This window comes from Erpetoichthys calabaricus, chromosome 9, assembly GCF_900747795.2.
Source record: "Erpetoichthys calabaricus chromosome 9, fErpCal1.3, whole genome shotgun sequence".
Lineage (NCBI taxonomy): Eukaryota > Metazoa > Chordata > Cladistia > Polypteriformes > Polypteridae > Erpetoichthys > Erpetoichthys calabaricus.
This window is the reverse complement of record NC_041402.2, coordinates 166,651,979-166,674,671: the sequence shown is the minus strand read 5'-3', so window position 1 is coordinate 166,674,671 and position 22,693 is coordinate 166,651,979. Positions and strand designations below refer to the sequence as shown.

Genomic DNA, 22,693 nt, shown 5'->3' with positions numbered 1-22,693 from the left:
AATAGTCATCTAATTATGCCATATCCGTGTACAATTAATTGAAATAAGTTATATCAATGATATAGCAGCCACTAACACACATTTAATATTTATATAACACAAAACATTAAGCCAACCTTTGTCTGTTAAGATCCATCCTTTTATCATATGTTATGAGCTCCATCCCAAATCTGTCATCAGCAATTCTTTGTGGATGCATGAGGCTTGCATGTTTTTGATGGGCTAAGAGTTCATCATAAGGAACCTGGGAAGCTGGAAGTGCAGTCAGAAGAGGTCTGGGGTATTGCAATGCATAAGAAGCAGCCATTACATCTTGGCCAGTGGGATACTTTCCAAAGCTAGAGTCATGATTGGTCCTTGGTGACCAATAAACAGCTTTACTAGATAAACTTTGGGGAGATTTTAGGTTGATGATAGTCTTTTGCTGGTCTTGAATCACATAAGGCTGCATGTCAGCACCATCAAAATTGATATTCAAATTGACAGTGGGTGCTTTCTGCTTGAAGGACTTCACTTTTGCTCCGTGCAACGTGGACACCATAGAGTTGCCTGAACTGTCAAGATTTGAAGAACGACTGGAGTTCAAGTCATCAAGAACCAAAACTTCAGAGTTCTGATGATCTGAATGGAGACAGCCATTAAAAGATACATTGTGACGCCTGTCTTGGAGGGGAATCTCAAGGACTCCATTCTGTTTATTGCTTCTCTGAGTCTTAGAATCAGGGGGAAGTGGAGGCTTCCTGCTGCTGTCTTGTTCCCCTCTTTTTCTGGCAACAAGCTGTTTGCTTTTGTGTGTCTGTAAGAGACAAAAGTAGACATGACATTGATTTTCAAAGTGGCTCCTTAAGATAGTCTCAGGATTGTATAAAGTAATTGAAAAGCTGTTTAAAATGAACACATCTAGTTCTATTTAATTTACACATGAAAAGTCATACTTACAAGCAAGGTACTTAACAAATAATAATACTAAATACTAATAATATTTCCCATTACTAAATAAAATACAAGGGGTATAATGAAATAAGGCAACATTTGGAAAAGTGAGTGTTAAAATATTTTTTCTAACTAAAAATAATGCTTTATAAAGGCTAAACCAAACAAAGCAGGTATACACAAAGGAAGAAACACAAAATAACAAAATTAAAAAATGGCAATACCTTCCTACAACCTCTCTGGATTTGAGCAAACAAGTTGTGAATGTGTGTCTACCCAGTGGGGCACCTGGTCCAAATCTAACACCAAACAGCATTCCCAACTCAGCACCCAAAGTATCTCCCTCTTCTTCTTTTCATGAAGGTCACACTACCTCCTCACCAAGTTGAGTGTTGCCTCAACTCACTTAAAATCTCCAGGATCAAATGAGCTATGGCACAACAGTGCCTTTATACTCTATTCAGAGGATGCTTCCTGGTAAATCTCCAAAACCATCTTAGAGTTAATGAATAAATCTATTAAGACCTGTGGCCATCTTTGTGGATGTCTCTTCAAGTTCCGTTACAAACCTATATTTACATTTACTTATTTGTCGGACACCAAGGCAACTTACAACTTTATGATACAATTGGTTACATTTTGTTTGGTTTTCCAGTTGGGGCACAGGTAGGTCAAGTGCCTTGCTTATGGCCACACAGTGTCAGTAGCAGAATTTGAACCCACAACCTCAGGGTTTGAAGTCCAAAGTCTTAATCACTACATGATACTGCCCTGATATTCCAGTGCTATTAAAAACCAGAGTTCTCTTTTTCTTTGGTTTCACCTATTCTACATAACAGGTTCCTTCATTGGTATCTAGTGGTTCGCAGAGATTCTCCCGCTTTTTCACTCAGCCCCCATAACCTCCCTAGTGAATCAGTGCACATGGAGAATTTCCTTCTAATGTGTTCAATAAACTAATGAGGCACACTGACCTCTTGTGGCAGGATGCCCACACTGTAATACTCATAGATCCTTCCAATTACATCTTCGGTAGATGTACAGCTCCCTTGTGGCTCTTAGCTCTATAACCGTGGGTTCTCTTCATAAACATATGCAAAGTACAACTCTGTAACAACAGTGCAACAAATTTTGGACCATCTGTATCTAGTTGTTTGTCCATGATTGTTCTTTTATTCAATGGAACTGTGCCATTATGGCATCTGGTCAAACTAGATTATCCATCCATCCATCAACATTTAAATCCATTAAATTCAATTATAGGGTCATGGTGGTAATGCATGCACCCACATTCACTTATGAAGGGACAATTTAGACAGTCCAATTAACCTAGCCTATACTACTTTGGGACATGGGAGGGAAACTGGAAAAACCAGAAATCTTCATACAGATATGGCATAAACATGCAAACATCAGACTAAGGTATACACCCAGGCTCCAAGATAAGTGAGGAAGCATTGCTAACCATTGTGTCAATGTTTCACCAGGTAATAAAATAACATTCATATATATCATTTCAATTACTAGGACAATTAAAAAGATGGAAAATGTAAGGTTACAAATAATGCAATAAAAATTTTTAAAAATGAATTACTTGTAATAATGGAGATACATTATTAAGGTATATAACAAAATGTACTTCATCATGTTTTAAATTATGTGCATTCATTAAAATACTGTATATAGCACAGAAACCAAAGTTAAATATATATTAATTTTTTTTAATACAGAATTAATACCAAAACTATGAGGGTAATTGTATTGATATTGCATATTATCTTAACTATAATTTAGCAAATGTCTATTTACTTCACTATTAAATTTAAACAGAGAAACAGAATTCCATATCTATTTTTAATGAAAAAATAATGCAGGATTACAAAAAAAAAATAATTCCAGCTCAAAAGGAGAAAAGATTGAATTCTATTAAGAATGGATTTTAGATGAGAATGTTTATTGTAGGTCAGTCAGCAGGATAAGGTCAATGATAATAGGATAAGGGCTCAGGTACGTCTCATATTAACATAATAATTATACTCATATAAAAGTGGACATCTGGAAGAGATAATTCAATTTCAAAATAATCTTAGCAATACACAAAGTTGTATACATACCATGACAGATTATAAAAAGTCCAAGGTTTAAAATAATTAACTATTAAGCATTTGATTATGTCAACAGTTAACTAAAAAAAAAAGTCAACTTAATAGATAAAGGAAATTGAATATTAAAAAATGTAATCTAATTCAGTGCTTAATTTATGTAACACCCACATTTTTAGCTGTATTAAAATGATAATATAAAATCATTCTCACTCAAATAATCAATGATTTAAGGATAATATAGAATTACCAATTATATATACTGGTACATAAACTGCAGATTTTTTGGGTCATAGGAGTGAAATCTTACAGTGCATCTGGAAAGTATTCACAGCACATCACTTTTTCCACATTTTGTTATGTTACAGCCTTATTCCAAAATGGATTAAATTCATTTTTTTCCTCAGAATTCTACACACAACACCCCATAATGACAACGTGAAAAAAGTTTACTTGAGATTTTTGCAAATTTATTAAAAATAAAAAAATTGAGAAAGCACATGTACATAAGTATTCACAGCCTTTGCCATGAAGCTCAAAATTGAGCTCAGGTGCATCCTGTTTCCCCTGATCATCCTTGAGATGTTTCTGCAGCTTAATTGGAGTACACCTGTGGTAAATTCAGTTGATTGGACATGATTTGGAAAGGCACACACCTGTCTATATAAGGTCCCACAGTTGACAGTTCATGTCAGAGCACAAACCAAGCATGAAGTCAAAGGAATTGTCTGTAAACCTCCGAGACAGGATTGTCTCGAGGCACAAATCTGGGGAAGGTAACAGAAAAATTTCTGCTGCTTTGAAAGTCCCAATGAGCACAGTGGCCTCCATCATCCGTAAGTGGAAGAAGTTCGAAACCACCAGGACTCTTCCTAGAGCTGGCCGGCCATCTAAACTGAGCGATCGGGGAGAGCCCGACGGTCACTTCGTCAGAGCTCCAGAGGTCCTCTGTGGACAGAGGAGAACCTTCCAGTAGGACAACCATCTGTGCAGCAATCCACCAATCAGGCCTGTATGGTAGAGAGGCCAGACAGAAGCCACTCCTTAGTAAAAGGCACATGGCAGCCCACCTGGAGTTTGCCAAAAGGCACCTGAAGGACTCTCAGACTACGAGAGAGAAAATTCTCTGGTCTGATGAGACAAAGATTGAACTCTTTGGTGTGAATGCCAGGCGTCACGTTTGGAGGAAACCAGGCACCGCTCATCACCAGGCCAATACTATCCCTACAGTGAAGCATGGTGGTGGCAGCATCATGCTGTGGGGATGTTTTTCAGTGGCAGGGACTGGGAGACTAGTCAGGATAAAGGGAAAGATGACTGCAGCAATGTACAGAGACATCCTGGATGAAAACCTGCTCCAGAGCACTCTTGACCTCAGACTGGGGCGACGGTTCATCTTTCAGCAGGACAACGACCCTAAGCACACAGCCAAGATATCAAAGGAGTGGCTTCAGGACAACTCTGTGAATGTCCTTGAGTGGCCCAGCCAGAGCCCAGACTTGAATCCGATTGAACATCTCTGGAGAGATCTTAAAATGGCTGTGCACCAACGCTTCCCATCCAACCTGATGGAGCTTGAGAGGTGCCGCAAAGAGGAATGGGCGAAACTGGCCAAGGATAGGTGTGCCAAGCTTGTGGCATCATATTCAAAAAGACCTGAGGCTGTAATTGCTGCCAAAGGTGCATCGACAAAGTATTGAGCAAAGGCTGTGAATACTTATGTACATGTGATTTCTCTCTTTTTTTTTTTAATAAATTTGCAAAAACCTCAAGTAAACTTTTTTCACGTTGCCATTATGTGGTGTTGTGTGTAGAATTCTGAGGAAAAAAATGAATTTAATACATTTTGGAATAAGGCTGTAACATAAAATGTGGAAAATGTGATGCGCTGTGAATACTTTCCGGATGCACTGTACATAAACACAGGGAGAACAAGCAAATGGTGGGTTTGAAATTTCAATTCAGGGCAAAGAGTTCATAAAGTAGGGGTACTTACCACTACACCACAATACCTCTTCTTCTTAAAGTTACAACGGTCATAAATTCATGCTATGTGATATCGCAGGAACTGAGAATGCCCAACCATTCACTCCAGTGACATGTTTTCCCAACAGTGATTGTGAATGCCACAGTTGTGAAGTGATTAGTGATACTGCTTCATGTTCCCCGACAAGGTTTGTGAATTTCTCTGTGTGAGTGTTCCTCCTATAGTCATGTGAGTTTGATTAACTGTAAATAAGCCCTGTATGAATTAGTGTGGGTGTCTTTATAAATGTGATCTTAGATAGGTTGTTTTCAAACTATTGACCAGTTATGCCAGAATAAGAACTGTCTCCTCTTAACATGAATTTGATAAGTAGGTTGGAATGGTTGGTGACATGGTTCTAACAAGGCAACAGGGTTCAGGATCAGTGAGACATTTGTGGTCACAAAAGGGATTCTAGAAGAATATTACTTATGGTGGTATGATGATGAACTTGGAGTTGGATGGTGAGTGGGGAAAAGGGTTTGACTGGCAGCAGGATGAAAGGCTGAAGGAATAAACAATTACAAAGATCTTTATTTTTATCTTGTGGTGTCTTCAACTTTATTTGGAGCTGACGGTTCCATTCAAATAATATAAAGCCACATATTACTCATGACGGACATTTTTGCTAAAGAGAAGGGCAAGAGGCCCAGCAATGAATCTCCTTCCACATCTATTAAAATACAGTACTACATTTTAAAATTTTACTACACACAATATTTTTAAATCTAGTTAATTTAAATCAGGGTCATGGGAACCATGTTTTGCTCAAAGAAGGAAGAAACCATAGGCAGGGCACCAGTCCATCATAAGGCCCAGTCATGTACAAACCCACATGGGGCCAATTTAAAATCACCAGTTAACCCAATGCACACTTCTTGGGGTCAAGTAAAAAAAAAGAACCAGGATAAAATCCGATATATATGTAGGGAGAGCAGCTACAAGCGAAAAGACCATGACTGGCTACGAGATTCAAACCACGGACTAGATCCATGAGACAGCACTAAGTATTGTGCCATCTGTATTTACTATGCATTCTTTCAAAATAAATTTAAATCATATTTGTTTTGTATCTAATTAGATAATATATATTTAAAAAATCTTTAAAATAGCCACTTTATTCTAATCTATTATTTATTTTATTTATTTATTCTATTTCTATTAGCAATGAAATAAGAAGTCAAGAAAGGTTGTGTCATCAAAAGCTGGATCTGATGTTTGTCTGTGCCATTATGCTTTGTGGGAGTACCCAAGCAGAGTCTTAATTACCAGTGGGTGCTTATTGGGACATTAATTTTGCCCTTGTGTTTTCCATTGAGAGTTATTCATACATTAATTTATTCTGAGTATTCCATTTAACTATTATTAGAATAAATTAAATAAACTTTATTAATTTCAAGAGGAAATTTAGATGCATACAGCATCTGGAGGGGATGGAGGCAATTTTTCATAATGGTATCCAATTTTGCCACCATTCTCTTTTCCACAACAGGTTCCATTGTGTCCAGTGTAAGCCCTGTGATGGAGCAGGCTTTCCCGATAAGTTTGTTCAGGCATCGCGCATCTCTTGAGCTCAAGTTGCTTCCCAGAAGACTGCAGTGTAGAACAACAAACTGGGTACTACTGTCTGATAAATCATTTCCAGAAGCTTGCTGCATACATGAAAAGACATGAGTCTCCTTATTGTGGGGGGCATCAATATATAAAGCCTTGAGCCTTTTCTCCAGTCAAAGAGGCAGAATGGTGCAGAAGGCACTGGAAAAATTGAAGAGCATTACCTTGACTGTAGTATTGGGGTTGCCTAAGTGGGAGTAGGCTCTGTTGAGTATGTAGATCAGGGCATTTTCCACACATATATGTGTTTCATTGGCAATCTGCAGATGATCCACATTTTCCAAAACCAGGGGTCATAGCTGTTTTAGGACCAGCCTCAAAAAGGTCAACATTATGTATGAAGTAACACCAACTGGTCGGAACTCCTTGTGATCACTGGAATGCCCTTTCTTCGGAACTGGGACCAAATTTGACCTTACAAAACATTATATGTAATTGTGCCAGCTCACTTTTCCAATTAACCTAACATTTACACCCTTTGGAATGTGGAAAAAAACTGAACATTTAAACTGCATAAATTGATTAATTAGTCGGCAGCGCTTACTGAACAACGATGCCACTCTCAGACTGAGAAACAAAGGCCAATTTCAGCTTTGTATCTTGTAAACTCTGATGTCATATGTGTTTTCTATGTCCATGTCTTTTAAATCAACCTTAAAATCTGAAAAGCATTCAAACTCGGGTCCCAGGAATGTGCACTACTGCAAGCAGAATGCATTTAATACTTATACAGATAACAAGCAAGCACTCATGTGGTCCACTTTATGTTCCCACTATCAACATACAAAAAGCATGCCTAGCTGCAGAAAATAGCAGAAAATGGATATGCTATTACAGCAGAGAAGGCAAACTCAGTAATACTTGAAGCATGAAACTGGAAAGAGGAATTTAAAATATATAATAGTAAAAGTGCTTCATTTATAATAATAATAATCATAATAATAACAATAATAATAATAATAATAAAAATGTTTTCTTTTTTTCATGTCACTAAGAGGGATTCAAAACTAGAAAACATTACTTAAAATGCAAGTTTACAATAGTGAACCTAATATTTCATTCAAAGTTTTCTAACTAAATATGTCAGATTTATTGAAATGTTCTCACCTTGTACACAAACAAGCATACATGTTTATATTAGTTACAGTGCAGTGAAAACGTATTTACTCCCCTTCTGGTTTCCTATATTGTTGCAAATTGTTGACACAGAATGATAATGACATGTGATCTGTCAAAATCTGATATTATGAAGAGGGAAGATGAATGAGCAAATAATTTTTTTAAAGTTTATGAATGAACAAAGCTATCCAAAACCAACTGGCACTGTTCATAAAAAGCAATGCCCCCCAAATACTTAACCCTGTAACTAGTTGCACAACCTATATCTGTAACAATAGCAGGTACACCCTTCCTGCAATCAAATATGTCCTTCACACCACTGTTGAGGGACTGCAGAATTTTTTCAATTTAGAAAAATTGTTAGGTTTTGAGCAAGAACTGCTTGTTTTAGGTTGGTTCTACTTTGTTTAGGCCTGGGCCTGTATTTATCAAGTATCTCAATTACTCATAGGAATTGCACTAAAAGTCACTAGGACAATGCTTTTTCCTACCTCAGAGTACGACATAAGAAGTATTTCGAAGAGTCTTAGTCCCAGTCCAGGCTAAGAGTAGGAACTCATGTCCACGAATGAATGACTTCATGATTTTATGCCACCGCCCGCTGCAAATTGACCCTTATGATGATATTTTGCAATTGTCTGATACCAACACTGAGTCATCAAAGGAAAACAAAGATAATAATAATATAATAATAATAATAATAATTAAAAAAGCAAAAGGAAAACATAATAAGGCAGAATATTGCACTTAGTGGTGTAGAATATTTTGCTAAGCTAATTTTTGCTACTTTGCAACAACATGAATGATATTATAATAAATGTCAAGACACACAAACTGAATGAAAGTAAAGCCCGATAACAGGCACATTTATTTAACAGTGCATACTCCAAGGACTGTTCCTGTCTTGTGCTCTATGCTTGCTGGTATAGGCCCCAGCTTCGTCTCAACCCTGCTCACGATAAAGCAGAAAATAAAGGGATGTATGTATGGATGATCCATGGCCTTAGTTTCAGAAAAATTACCTTCCCACTGTTATGACAATACATACAGTTTTACTCAAACAAATCAGTTATTCTCACACTGTTTCTGAAGTCATGTTCACTCTTCAACGTCTCGACTGTCCTCTATAGAGCCATACCTCTCTTGGTGATCCTCCCTTATCCAATGCTTTGAGAGTCTCCACCTGCCTTTTTTCCAGATCCACTTATTTTCATAGTTTGGTGGAGTTCAGAAGCCTTATAAATTACTCTGTATTTCTTTCCAAGCTGAAGGAGATTTTTTTCTTGATTTCTATAGGAATTTCATCATTGAATTATGTGAATGTTGAATCTTTGTAGTAGAAATATAATTCTGATGGTGGGGGGTCAAATAATGATACTTATATTGAGCAGGGCTACCAGGAATCAAGCCTGAGTGTTGTTTTAACTCGAGGGCAATTACTTTTTCACACAGTGCCAGTTTGTGTTAGATTCTTTGCCTAAAATAAGATGTTAAAATGTTGTTCCTTTCAGGCATTATTTATCTAATATTAGATTTGGTTGAAGACCTTAAAATATCTGGTGTCAAATATCTGAAATAATAGTGGGACTGGGGAAGGTGACAAATAGTTTTCTCACAGCATGCTACTCAAAAAAATTCTCAGTTCAATTCAATTAATTCTTGGCACAGCATACACATTTAGCAATCCGATATAGCTATAATAAAAAACAAACCACCATGCAATATTTCACCTGTACAGAGCATTGATCATGTCTGCCATCTAGAAGACCATACATAGATACAATCAAAAAGAATAATAGGATTTTATGTTTTACAGTATAATGCCCATGCTGAGTACAGTCAAGTACAAGTCAAGACAGGCTATGACTAAGCTGTATAATACTCTCATCGAGCAGTTGCTTACAGATTATAAAAGGGTTAAGAAGATCTATAAATAAAGGCAAAGGCAACATGACAGCAGTGTTTAACATAATGGTAGGAGTAAGTAGGGCAGATTCTAACAAAAACATGGGAGTAAAGAAGGTTGCTAAATTAAAATAAGTGAAGTTAATATAGGTATAGTAAAGGTGGAAACAGAAGAAGACAAAATATCTCTACTTTTTATAGATCCTAATGAAAATAAGTATCTTGAGGCCTACAGATTTTTGGCTCAGTGTTCCTTACTGATGACATTCTCAGTGTTAATGCATCACAGAGAATGTGCAGTGTTGTTCATAATAGCACTCAATGTGATTAAAGCAGTGAGAGTGACCACAGAAGTGGACAGAAACATTTGGTATCATTGTGCACAAGGAAATACCTCCATTGTGTCTGGTGTTTCATCAAACAGGAGAAGACACTGCTAGCAAATAAAATAAGGTTAATCAGAAAAAAAGTGAAAAGTTTTAAAGGGATTGGTCAGCATCCTTATAAATGTAACTGACCACAAACAATAAACTTGAAAACCAACCTCAAAGCAAGCAGCAACTGAAAAATAGCAAAGCACCTTTGTGGATGTTAGTGGATCATAATTCAGAATTTGTACCAGTATTTATGTTCACTGAAAGTGTGATGATGAAATAAAAAAAATAATTCATCTAAGCAATTAGTCTTTATGTGCATGACCAAAATAATGGTATAGATGATTCTGTCGTAAAGTTTAATTCTTCCTGAAAATCGATTTTAGACTCAATTGCTCCGCCCAAGATACGCAGTACAGTAGCCTCCCGCTTAAGTACGCACCCGTTTAAGTACGCATATTTTTCCCTAAAATTCAGGGTTGAAGATTTATTAGTTAAACATGTCATGAATCATCATTTGGCGAAGGTTTTGAAGTTTCTTGTGTTTGGCTTTGAGGGAGACAGCCCGGATCTTGCTCTGAAATGATTCAAATGATTTCTTAAGATCATTGAATGTATCATCAGCTTCAATTTGAACTTCAGAGCAGAGCAGCTGATCCTCGATGTCGAGAACCTGCTTGTAAAGGGATTCAAACCCCTTTTCTTTGACATTGTAGCGAAATGCAAGCTATTTGGGAGTGGCGGCTAAGTACGCGCAAACTTCGCAGGTTCAAGTTGCGTTTTGGAGTGGCCAACCTAAAGTATGCACCTACCGGCTAAGTACGCACAAACTTCACAGGTTCAAGTTGCGTACTTAAGCGGGAGACTAGTATAATGAGGGTAGACCTGCTCCCTGGCTAAATGAAAATACACGATCACTGCGCCGCGCCTGTCGAACGGCGTTGGAAAAAAGATGGACTGATTGTCTCATCAGATAAGCATTATCCACTCCAATTTTGTCCAATAGGCAGTCTGCAGTGGGTCTAGGTGGTCGTGTTTGGGCCTGGCCAGAAGAAGGACCATGTAGGAAAAAAGAATGGCTTGCTGCATGTGTGGCTAGCAGGAGGCGATTACCCTGCAGTCTGTGAGCAGATTCCAATGCCCCAGTGAGTGATGGGGACACTGTGCTGTACAAAATGGTGCCATCCTTTGCTTAGACATACAACTGATGTCCTGATCCTCTGTGGTCATAAAAGATCCCAGGGCATTTTTCAAAAAGAATAGTTTGGTTCCTACTGTCCTGGCTAAATTGCCCATTATGGCCCGCTAATTCCATCACCCCCATTTCTAATTGGCAAACTCTCTCTCACCATTTCACCTACCTAATAGCTAATATGTGTTGAGCTTAATGGTGGAAAAAATGTCTGTTGTCATATCACTGGTGAGGGTTGAAGTGGTTCCATACTATCCATGTAACACAGGTAAGTTACAAAAGATCTGTATAAATGTAATTAATAATACTTATTATTATTTATTTATACATATATTTTAGGCAGAAATATTATTTTTATCTACTAAATAACAAATGTATTAATGATTAATTGTGCGCAGAGATGCATTTCTTTATTAGTCAAAATTCTCCGCTCTCTCAATATATTTGACAGCAGATATTTACTTCTCCAGTTTGAAGAAATAAATTTGCATTTTCTTTCTTACTTACACCCTTGCCAAGTAAACACAGGACAAGACACTGCCATTCCTATCCTTTTTCCCTGTTTAAAAGCACTGACTTTAAACATAGAGTGCGCTGTCAAATTGCTTAATTTAAAGCAGAGTCACAGGGGGCAGAGGATAGCATCAACTCATAAATCACACTGAACCACACATCACTCTTAGTAACATTCTTTAAGGGGTGGGCTCACGTACACAGTTGATGCATTAGGCCATACACAAAGACAATTCCTTTAAGACAGTAATACAATGATATAAAATCAAATTTCCTGTTTCCTTTTGAATACACAGATTGGCATGTTTTGAGATAGAACATGTTTTAGGTTTATATGTGTTAAGCTTTCCACTGATCTTCAGCATACCAGTTTTTTTTCAGGATCACACAGCATTTTATTTTGTCAGCTTTAACTTACTTTATTTAAATGTTTAATTCTGCAAATGGCTCAGGGCAAAAGTAATTTAAGTTCTAATCACTGTATGCTTTTTTCTGTGAAGCTTATTATGTATACGTCAAAAATAAAACCGTTGTTTATAACAAAACTGAGAAACAAGAAAAGACATAGGTTTAGTTTCCTTACTACAGTTTGCTACATACATCAGTCAAACCAGATGAATAATGGCTTCAGCAGTACTTTTTGTTTAATTGGATTTTGGAAAATATTTCAATTCATCCATGTTAAAGGTAAAAGTAGCTCATTTCACTGATAAAATGCCATAGTGTGCCTTATGAACCTGACATTTGTGAAAGCAGTCTGTTTAGTGTTTGGGTTTTCTGTACTAACAGAAAAGCCACAAAAGCAAGCCGACTGTGCTGATGATTACTGAACACTCATTTTAGAATCCAGACTTCTGTAAAGCCACTCTCCCCTGGAGTGTGTTACTGTGCTTATTTTAGAAGCACAGTCAGCAATAAAATAATGTCTGACATTTTCATTTGCTGTTAGCCATTTATTATTCTTTTTGGTTCAGTGTTGCAGAGTGCTTTTCTATACTGTGTAAGAGGAGCTAAGTATTTTAAAAGTTGTGATAAATAATAAATGTCCATGACAAATTCAAAAACAGCAACAAAAACATTTATATAGCACTATATATATATATATATATATATATATATATATATATATATATATATATATATATATATATATTTATATATATAGCACAACATATTGTAATATATGGATAAAGGTTTTATTGCTCAACCTGGCTTGACATTTAAGATTTTATTAGTTTACAGTTTATTTAACAGAATACTCTTGTTCACTAATCAAAGTTGTATGCCTGGTACAGTAATACATTGGTCAGTGCTGTTGGCATCATGGATCAGCATTCAGTTACAGACCAAATTAATGACTGTGTGGCAACTGCACTGTGACCCTGTGTCTACACGGGATAGGGGCAATTGTATTTAGGATTCCCTCCCAATGTCTCTAATTAAGCCCCTTTATGAGAGAAGTTGAATATATGCCTATTTATACACAAAAGACTGGCATCATGTGCAGGCAGAGCTTCTGCTTTGCACTTCATACTCCATTGAAGAAAGTGTATACTGTATATAGATGGCTGGAGTTACATCTACTCAAATACCATGCTTTAATTTGATCAATGGTATACATTTACGTTCTCCTTGTAAAAGCATGGGTTATCCTGTGGTACAGTGTAACAAAACTGAGTAATATCAAACATGTAGGTTGATAAACATTTTGTATGTCTTATTTGTAAAATTAGCTTTAAACGTATACAATGTTGAAAGGAAAGAAAGCTGTGTAACCAATTGTGGCTTAAGCGATTTATGACCTTACCAAGTCAGATAACATTTCTGTTGAGACATCTGTGGTGGGGAGGGGAGAATTGACCCAATGAACAAGGTTTGTGTAGAGGCACTTTGAATTATTTTTAATTTGTATGAGCTTATAAGCCCAAACACCTCCAGGAAAAAATCGTAGATTGGAGGGCAAGTTTGAAAACACAGTTAGTGTACCCATTGGTCAGAGTCATGCTGAAACAGGAATGGATGGATCAAGGGAGCTGCTATGCATCCGTTGGTCTAGAGGTATACTAAGAGAGCTAGACCAGTATAAAGATGAGGCTCACCCTCCTCCTCAGTCTCTTCTGTCTTCCCTGTCAACGTCCAAAATGTAGAAGTGCTATAGTCTCCGACACTTTATGAAGAGGCTATGCTGGAACTGAACAAAAGACTGAACAAAACAAAACAGCTTGTCTCCAGATAGCATGTCATCCAGTTGGCATTAATATTATTTTATTAACACTCATTTCTTATATTTTGGGCATATTATCTATACTATAGGGCTGTGCCCCCTGCTCGCTTCGCTCGCCAACCCCCCCGGACTGCGCTACACGCCAGCCACTTCGCGTCTCTGCCGCTCACATGTGTGGATTTTACTTTCACCAAACAAGAAATCTTTTAATTCTCGCAGGTACACCTCTTCATTGGGAAGAAACATTACTTTTCCCTGATGGCAACACGAATTAAAGTTTAAATCCGAACAATATATTCAATCTCTTTTCGCTGTTCCGTTATTTCACTGAGTAATAATTTACATTTGTTTGTGCTAATATGATCTTTACTATCATTTTTTTTTTGAGACTTTTGCATTTTAGTACTTTCATTATCTCTAACCTGCTCTGTATGTGTATCGCGCCAACAGTTTTGAATTCTTTACGATGTTCTACTTTGTCATCTACTCTTTGTCTTTTATTTCCGGCCCCGGGCGTGGTTAAATCTCTTGGCACAAAGTCTCGTCTTGCGGGACATTAAAGTATCTCTCTGAAAAAGTCATGTCTCATCCCAGGATTTATTATAATAGAGAGATATCTACTGTATATATTCTGTCCCTCCTGCATGTTCTGGTACTCTAGCTTGTTGACTGAGGTCATATGTGTTAAAGGTTGTGCAAAATATGAGGGCTAAAGGCCGGGATTTGTGTATTCTGGCGAAGTCTGCATCGTAAAGAGTATAAAAGGGGAAAACAGAATCACCTAGGACTCTTTTATGATGAAACACCTCCACATCCCAAAGACACACACCTTAGGATAATTATCAACATTCTATTGGCCTAGTTAGAGTGTGTGTACATGAACAATGCAAATATAATGACATCCTCTCCAGTATTAGTATGGTGCCTATAAAATGTATTCACCCCTTAGGAAGTTTTCACATTTTATTTTATAACACTGAATCAGAGTGGAATTATTTTGTATTTTTTGACATTGACCAACGGAAAGAGACTCTTTACTGTCCAAATGAAAAACGATCTCTGCAAAGTGGTCTAAATTAATTACAAATATACAACATAAGATAACTGACTGGATAAGTATTCACAACATTTAATATGATTTAATATGACAAACCTAAATCACCACTGGTGCAGCCAATTGGTTTTAGAAGTTGCATAATTAGTTTTAATGGAGATCATCCAAATGAAATAAACTATGATTGAATGTTGATTAATAATAAAATATGAAAACTTTCAATAGGGTTAATAATTTTCATAGGTCCATATTGAGGAGTTTCAACTGATTCTAGAATTACTGTACTTGAATGAGGAAGTTCCAGCTGGTGTTGACTAACTGACACAATGAACACAAAAGAACCCTCAAAGCAGCTCTGTGAAAAGCACAAATCATGGAATGGAGACAAAATTATCCAACTCACTGAATATCCCATGGAGTTCAGTTAAATCAATCATTAAGAAATGGAAAGATTATTTCAGAGTTGGAAATCTGACTCCACGAAAGCTGAGTAATCATGTAAAAAGGATGTGTCCACCCTATCATGACTCTGAAGGAGTTATCAGCTACTGTAGTTCAGGCTGGAGAGACTACAGACATCAGCTGTTGCCTGGGTGCTTCACCAGTCACAGGGATAGTGACAAAGAATAAAAATGGATATGATATCTCAAATAGACTTTGCCAAAATTAGCATTAGAGATTCTGAAGTCAGCTGGAAGAAGATTTGAAGGTCCAATAAGGCCAAAGATTAAATGGCATGTTTGGCTTACTGTAAGTAAAAAGCTGCAGAATATTAAAGACAAATCATCCTCACCATGGTGGTGGTGGTGGCAACATGGTGTGGGGATGTTTCTCTGCAGCAGGCCCTGGAAAGCTTGTGTGGGTAAAATGAATGCAGGAAAATTCCTGATGCAGTCTGCAAAACATCTGAACCTTGGGAAAACGCAAGACAGGGACCCCAAGCATAAAACCAAAGCTACACTGGAATGGCGTCAAAACAGCAACGTTAATATCCTGGATTGGTCAAACCTGAAACCAGATCTCAATCCAGCTAAGAATTTGTGCCTGGACTTGAAAAAGGCTGCTCACTAAGGATTTCCATGTAATTTGACAGAGCTTGAGCAATTTTGAAAAGAAAAATGGGGAGAAATGTCAATATCCAGCAGTGCAAAGCAGTTAGACAGCAAACCCTGCGAACACAAGGCTGTCATTTTTGCCAAAAATGCGTCTTCTAAATACTGACTTGAAGGGGTGAATACGTATGTGATCAATTATTCTGTGTTTTATATTTGTAATTAATTCAGACCCCTTCGCATATATCTCTTTTCACTTTGACATTAAATAGTGTTTTTCTAAAGACCGATGTCAGAAAAGCCCAATTAAATCCACTATGATTCAATGTGGAACAGTATAATAATAAACATAAAATTTCCAATGGCTGAATACGCTTTATTGGCACTATATCTGCTTTGTGTCTGATGCTGTGGCTCTATTACTCCTGGAGTCTGTAGGAGGAAATAAATATATGGTGTGACCACCACGGGCTCTATGGCTCCCTAACACCTGACACAGACAGATGCTAGCACAAGTCCAGCGTAACACAGGTGAAACGTGTTCCAATCGTTCCACACCATAGCACAGAACAAAGTACAGAAAATAAACTGCACTATGCCTTCTTTCTTCTTCTCTTTTTCACTCTCTTTCTACCTCCACTCCCCCTCCAGCAAGTTTGCACTCCTCCTCCTGACTCTGGCTCCCTGGGTTAAGTGGGGCTGTCCTTTTTATGCTGCATATGGGAGCACTTCAGGTGGCTCAACAGCATTCCCTGTTCCCTATCTACAATATGGATAAGTTATCTCCTGCCTCTCAATGGAGACATATTTTTCGCCCATGTACCAATGGAGTATCAGTTGTGTTTCAGGCCAGGGTGGTCCTACCTTTTCGGGTCCAAATGCCATTTTTACTTTCTTTATGATTCTTTTGTTTATGTAATGCTGTTCGTGATTTAGTTTCTATGTATCTATGTACGAGGGACGTTCAAAAAGTTTCCACACTTTTTTTTTAAACTCTATTTATTAAAAACAAAATTTCAAAAACAAATTACATCACTTTTCTACATAATCACCTTCGTTTGTGATTTAATTTTCCCAGTCACATGACCTTCTCAGACACAACCAATTACTTCTCCTCCCGCCTTCAACTCTCCAATGAAAACATAAAAGTGCAGAAACTTTTTGAACGTTCCTCATATTTACTGCACAAATCATGGAATTGAGACAAAATTATCCAACTCACTGAATATCCCATGGAGTTCAGTTAAATCAATCATTAAGAGATGGAAAGATTATTTTAGAGTTGGAAATCTGACTCCACGAAAACTGAGTAATCATGTAAAAAGGATGCGTCCACCCTATCGTAACTTTGAAGGAGTTATCAGCTAATGTAGCTCAGGAACTTTGATATCTACACTGCTTTTTTGTAAAACAAACGTTTTACTTATAAAGATTAAATAGAGCCCTCTCATTATTAGTCCTTTAGTGGCCATTTTGAGTGTATTTTAGGACTTTTGTGCTTAGGAACCCTCTAGTTCATAATAGTATTTGTTAAGTAGCATATCTAAATTCATCTGGTATTGTGTAAACATGCTCTGTACTGGACTGTGACCTTTTTAGGACTGGTTTCTGCCTTACTGTTGCTGAGTTTTGTGCCTCCCAAAACCCTGCAATGGACAAAGTGGGTTTGGATTATGAAGAATGGAGGAAGTATATCACTTTAAACAAAAAAAAAAAATCAGTGTTCTCCTCGACAGAAATAAACATCACATAACCTTCCAGAAGCACAAGAGACTAAAGATGCATAGGCTGTTGCTGAAATGACATACTGGGTCGTCAGTTGAGTGATTTGATGATTTTGTCCAAATCTCAAACAACACTAAGAAGTTAAAATAGCTTTTCAAACATATGTTGTAAATAGTTTATTCCATGTATAACTATTTTATTAAAGATGCAAGAAAAAGGAAAAGCCTGATTTAAACTGAGAATATGTAATAATCAAGACAGGATTTAGCATAAGGAGATTATAGTATTGGACCATTAACAACAAGGCTGCACATGGAGTTCTGAAACTGAAAAACACCTTGGGTTGATGTTCAGTTTTGAAAGGTTTTGCTCACTTTCCAAACACTTGTCCTGGTGAGGGGTGAAGATTACCACACACTGAAATTAAGCACCAGACCACTCTGCATGGAAACAGTTTCCAGGTACTTCTAGAAAATGTTCAATTACTTAGAGGGCACCCAAGAGAAATAATTAATTTAGTACGTCCTGGGTTTGCCTCTAAATGTCTCTCAGCCTGCTGTGCCTCATATATCTGTTGTGGTTAAAGTCCATAGGCCATTCCCATTAACTGTCCAAACCAACTTAACTGGCTTCTTGGTGGCCATTCTATTCTGTCATCCTCCTTTACAATCATGTAAAGTGAACCTAGTAACCCTGTGCGGGAGTATTACTTTAACACTTTTAATAATGGATTTACTCTTTTCTGGACTACCCAATGCTCAAAAGCATAAGTAAGGATGGGAAAAAAGAATGACCAATAAATTGTAAGCTGTTGTTATCCCCATAATAGGGTACAAAGTTCACAAAACTGCCAATGTGACAGCAATTCATTGGTAAATGTCATGATCACTTCTACCCTCATTTATACACAACACCCCAAGATACTTGGATACGTTCATCTGAGGCAGCTGCTTTCTACTAAACTACAGAAAGAAAGCCACTTCTTTCCAGGGGAAGACAATGACCTTAACTTTACAGGTTCATCCATTAAACTGTCAGAAAGAGAGATTCTCATCCTGAGCACAGTTCTCATCAGATTCAACCACAAACCACTCTGGTATGTGTCCAAGATAATAATAATAGGGCCAAGGAAATAATATCATCATCAAACATGGATATATGCCAGTCTGTGCGTCTCGATGAAAATCACAAGCAAAAGCTATAAAGTCTGTTTGTCTACTACAGTTTAAAATGCCCCGAGTACATGCAAATCAGCTTAAATGAAAATGATTTCATATCAGTTATTCAAGAACTAATTAAATTATTCCTGGACCGTGTGGTACAAACTATGTGAAACGAGTAAAGGAAATTACTTTTTATCACCTGGCAAATTAACATTAAGGGGTGGTGGGATTGTAGAATGTACATCCACATTGCTACATTTGTATTTAAAAATGATCTCAGTCCACACTAGAGTTATCCATCCACACTAAAATTAGCAAAAACGTATATGACATATACATTCACCTACACTAGGCATGCACACATTGGCGTAAAAATTCTTAAAGGCATGGTTAAACTGTTAGCCACAAGATTTATCTCAGAACTGTAGGGACAAGTAAATTGTTTGTATTTTGTGCATGTATGCAGCATTCAAATTGCACAAACCACAATTTAGAAACATAACACAACACAACAAGTGCCATGGAAAACAACTCTTCTGTTTCCACTCTTGTGGAATATATTTTTCTTTGGAGATGGGTGACCAATCAGGGAATGACACATTGTAATGAGCTCCGATGAGGGAAGGGCTACGTAATAATTACAAACAAAATCAGAGCATGATTAGAGTCTGCATTTTTCAAAGTTTATATTTTTACACGTCCACATTGCAACGTTGAGTCAGCATTTTCAAAGGTCTCCATTTTCAGGGTCAAACACGGAGAGATAGTGTGGACGAAAGGCAAAAACAGATTCTAATGTTTGTGTTTTCTAAACAAAAAACATAGTAGTATGAATAGATCCTAACCTTTACGTCAGTAGTTACTTTGAAATCTGTTTTCCAGAAAGGACAGAGGGCAACAGATTAAACAATGCTTATAAAAAATTCCGTATTAAGAAACAATGTTGGACATAGAGATTTGAAGATATAAGCATAATAGTTAAAAATAATGTACTGGAAACATTCAAATCATTGATGTTATTTTGGACACATTAAAAACTCGCAAGCCATGTTGGTCTAAAAGGTTGGCTCTTAAAAAAGCATCTCTTATTTTCTTGCTACAAAGGCAAATCAGACTAAGTTGTATATATTTAGAATAAAACTGGGTATGAATAAGCTTCAGTTAATCACTTCATCCTTGCTTTATATGGAATCTTTCACAAAATGTACCTTCAAATGGTGTTTTGCTAAACAGAAAAAAGCCAGTATCATAGTATAAAAGCTATATCAAATCAAAATTCATCCTTGACAAACAACAGAGGAATACCTTAAGCTTCTGAGTTCTTTGCATCCATCTCAGTTCAGGGACTAAAGCTTCATTCTGACCTTCATGACTACTGATGCTGTAAGTCTCACTGTCATCATCTTTTTCTTCAACTGTGGAAACCTATTAAAGAAAAAAACCAGTTATTTTTAACATAGTGATGGCAAAGCAGAGCAGTAATGATTCATAGTTCAGATTTCAGACTGAAATGTAGGATTTCTAAGTTTTATAGTCCAAAACCTCATCAGGTCAATCAGGTAGGCAAAATTCACCTGACAAGTATGAGTCTGTTCTGCTACGTGACACAATGGCATCTAATCTAGAGTGACTTGCTGGCCTGAATTTGTTGCTGCTACTTCCCATGACCACAACTAGGAAAGTAATGGACAGATGAAAATAAAACACTGTACAGATATACCATGATTGGCACCATATCCATTGATTGTCAAAACCTTGTCCCTGCCACTTCTAAGACCCAAACACCTCTAAGTAGGTTTATTTATTTATTAATCCATTCATTAATTTTTTTTTATTTTTTAGCAACCTCCTTTATTCAAGCCGACTTACAAAGAAACCTGTATATTTAAGAATATACAGGAGGTACCAGCTACAACAACTACACTATACCCTATTTCACTGTTTACTTGTGAAAATATCTCATTATACAAGTTTTTTTCCCTAATCCTGAAAGTGACAGTAGAATAGTAGAACACACTTAGGAACAAACTTTTCATGAAAATAAAATTTTAACAAATATCTATATACGAGGATGAAATGTTAATGATAAGAAAGAGGGATGGGTTAGTGCAGTAAGGTACGGTAAAAAAGTTATCAAAGAAATGTGTAAGGCCCCATGTGAGGTTTTACGTTCAGGTTTGCGCATTGTTCAGAGGCTGCTCCAGTTGCTGACAAAGTTCTGTAAAAAGTACCTGTAGCTTTGAAAGATACCGACTATGAAAACACTGATCTTGTTCCTTTCTTCACAACTAAAATATAAGCCACACCAAAGCCTGCAGCCAAAATTAGCAGGACTCTGTGCCTTCTCAAGATAAAAATAATTGCTTCATTAATGACCATTGATTTTATTAATTTACTGATCCATTGAACTGTATACATTACATTAAGGAGAAAGACAGGAACACTCATTTCTCCTTAAAGAAGTTCATTAAAGAAGAAATAGCCCTAGTCCATGACATGTTATTATATACTGTATAACATATATTTAGTCCATATTAGTGTTGTAATGTGGGGAGTCCCTGTATATAAAGTGTATATTTGAATATTCTTACATGAATGTTACATTTTGCTACATTGATTAATGGCTGTAAACTGCCCATTTTTAAGGTGGTATGGGTAACTGCATGATGGACTGTTGCCTTGCATTCAAAACTTCACTTAAAGACACTATTTGAATTAAGCAGGCTCGTGAAAATTGATTATTGGGTGGATACTGCATAGTATTTTATGTCCATAATTACTTTGTGTGTTACTTTCATTTTGTGTTTTATTTTAATTTTAACATAGGCTCACTGATGGTTCTAAATTGATCCAGCCTAAGTGAGTATACCTACAGTTGTGGGCTGCCTCACCAGTTCATTGTCTTCAGTTTATATCCCAAGCTTAGTCAATGTCTATCGAGTTTGCACATTCTCTGTGTGTCTTTGTGAGTATTTTGTCAAGTACTCCAGTTTTACTCCCACAACTCAAAGACACGTGTTGGTTTAGTTGGAATCAGTAGATACTGAAATAGGCTGGCACATAATTTAAGATTTGTGCCCACAGTAGTACCCATGCTACTACAAGAGATTCTGTTCCCTGTGACTGTGAAATCAAGTCTTAAAATGTTACTTATGTCAATTGAATTCAATTGAATAAATTGGTACTATGCATTAGTTATAGTCTTCTAATATGCAGATGTCATTTTCCTTTGAGATTAAAAATAGTGCAATTGAATGCTTCATTTAGAAAACAATCATAAAATCTTCAACTATTAAAATATACTGTACATAAATGTTGACTTAATCCTCAATGTTCTGCCATTTTAAGTATGTCCAATAACCAACAGAGAAAAGTACAGAAAACTTTGTAACAACCTCAGTTTTTAATATTATACAAATGCTTCTTTTGAAAAGTGAATTATTCATTTTTTCAAGCTCTTAGAAAAGGATGCTTTCCAAAATGGAATTGAAAATTGTTTAGTTAAATCTCAACTTCTTTGGTTGTTAAGAACTATCTAACCAGATCAATATCGTTGACAGTTTGAAGACTTCTTCATTGAGTGTAATTAATTCTAAAAGCTTCTGTGAATAGATGAAGGTCACAGGAAATAATGTCTTACTGAGGGAATTGAGCTGTAATATATCTATCAATAAAGACTCTGTCATGCTGATCTATC

The 22,693-nt window shown here is 36.7% G+C and overlaps 1 protein-coding gene across 1 annotated transcript in view; it reads right to left on the bottom strand.

Annotated features, from left to right (window-relative positions):
* The window catches only part of jhy (junctional cadherin complex regulator), an 86,434-nt gene that overhangs the window by 19,001 nt on the left and 44,740 nt on the right, over nt 1–22,693 (bottom strand). Inside the window, exons 3-4 of the mRNA XM_028810395.2 lie at nt 20,302–20,421; nt 117–796 (exon numbers count right to left, since the gene is read on the bottom strand). Coding sequence (XP_028666228.1) covers nt 117–796; nt 20,302–20,421 — 800 coding nt within the window. The remainder of the gene's footprint in view (nt 1–116; nt 797–20,301; nt 20,422–22,693) is intronic.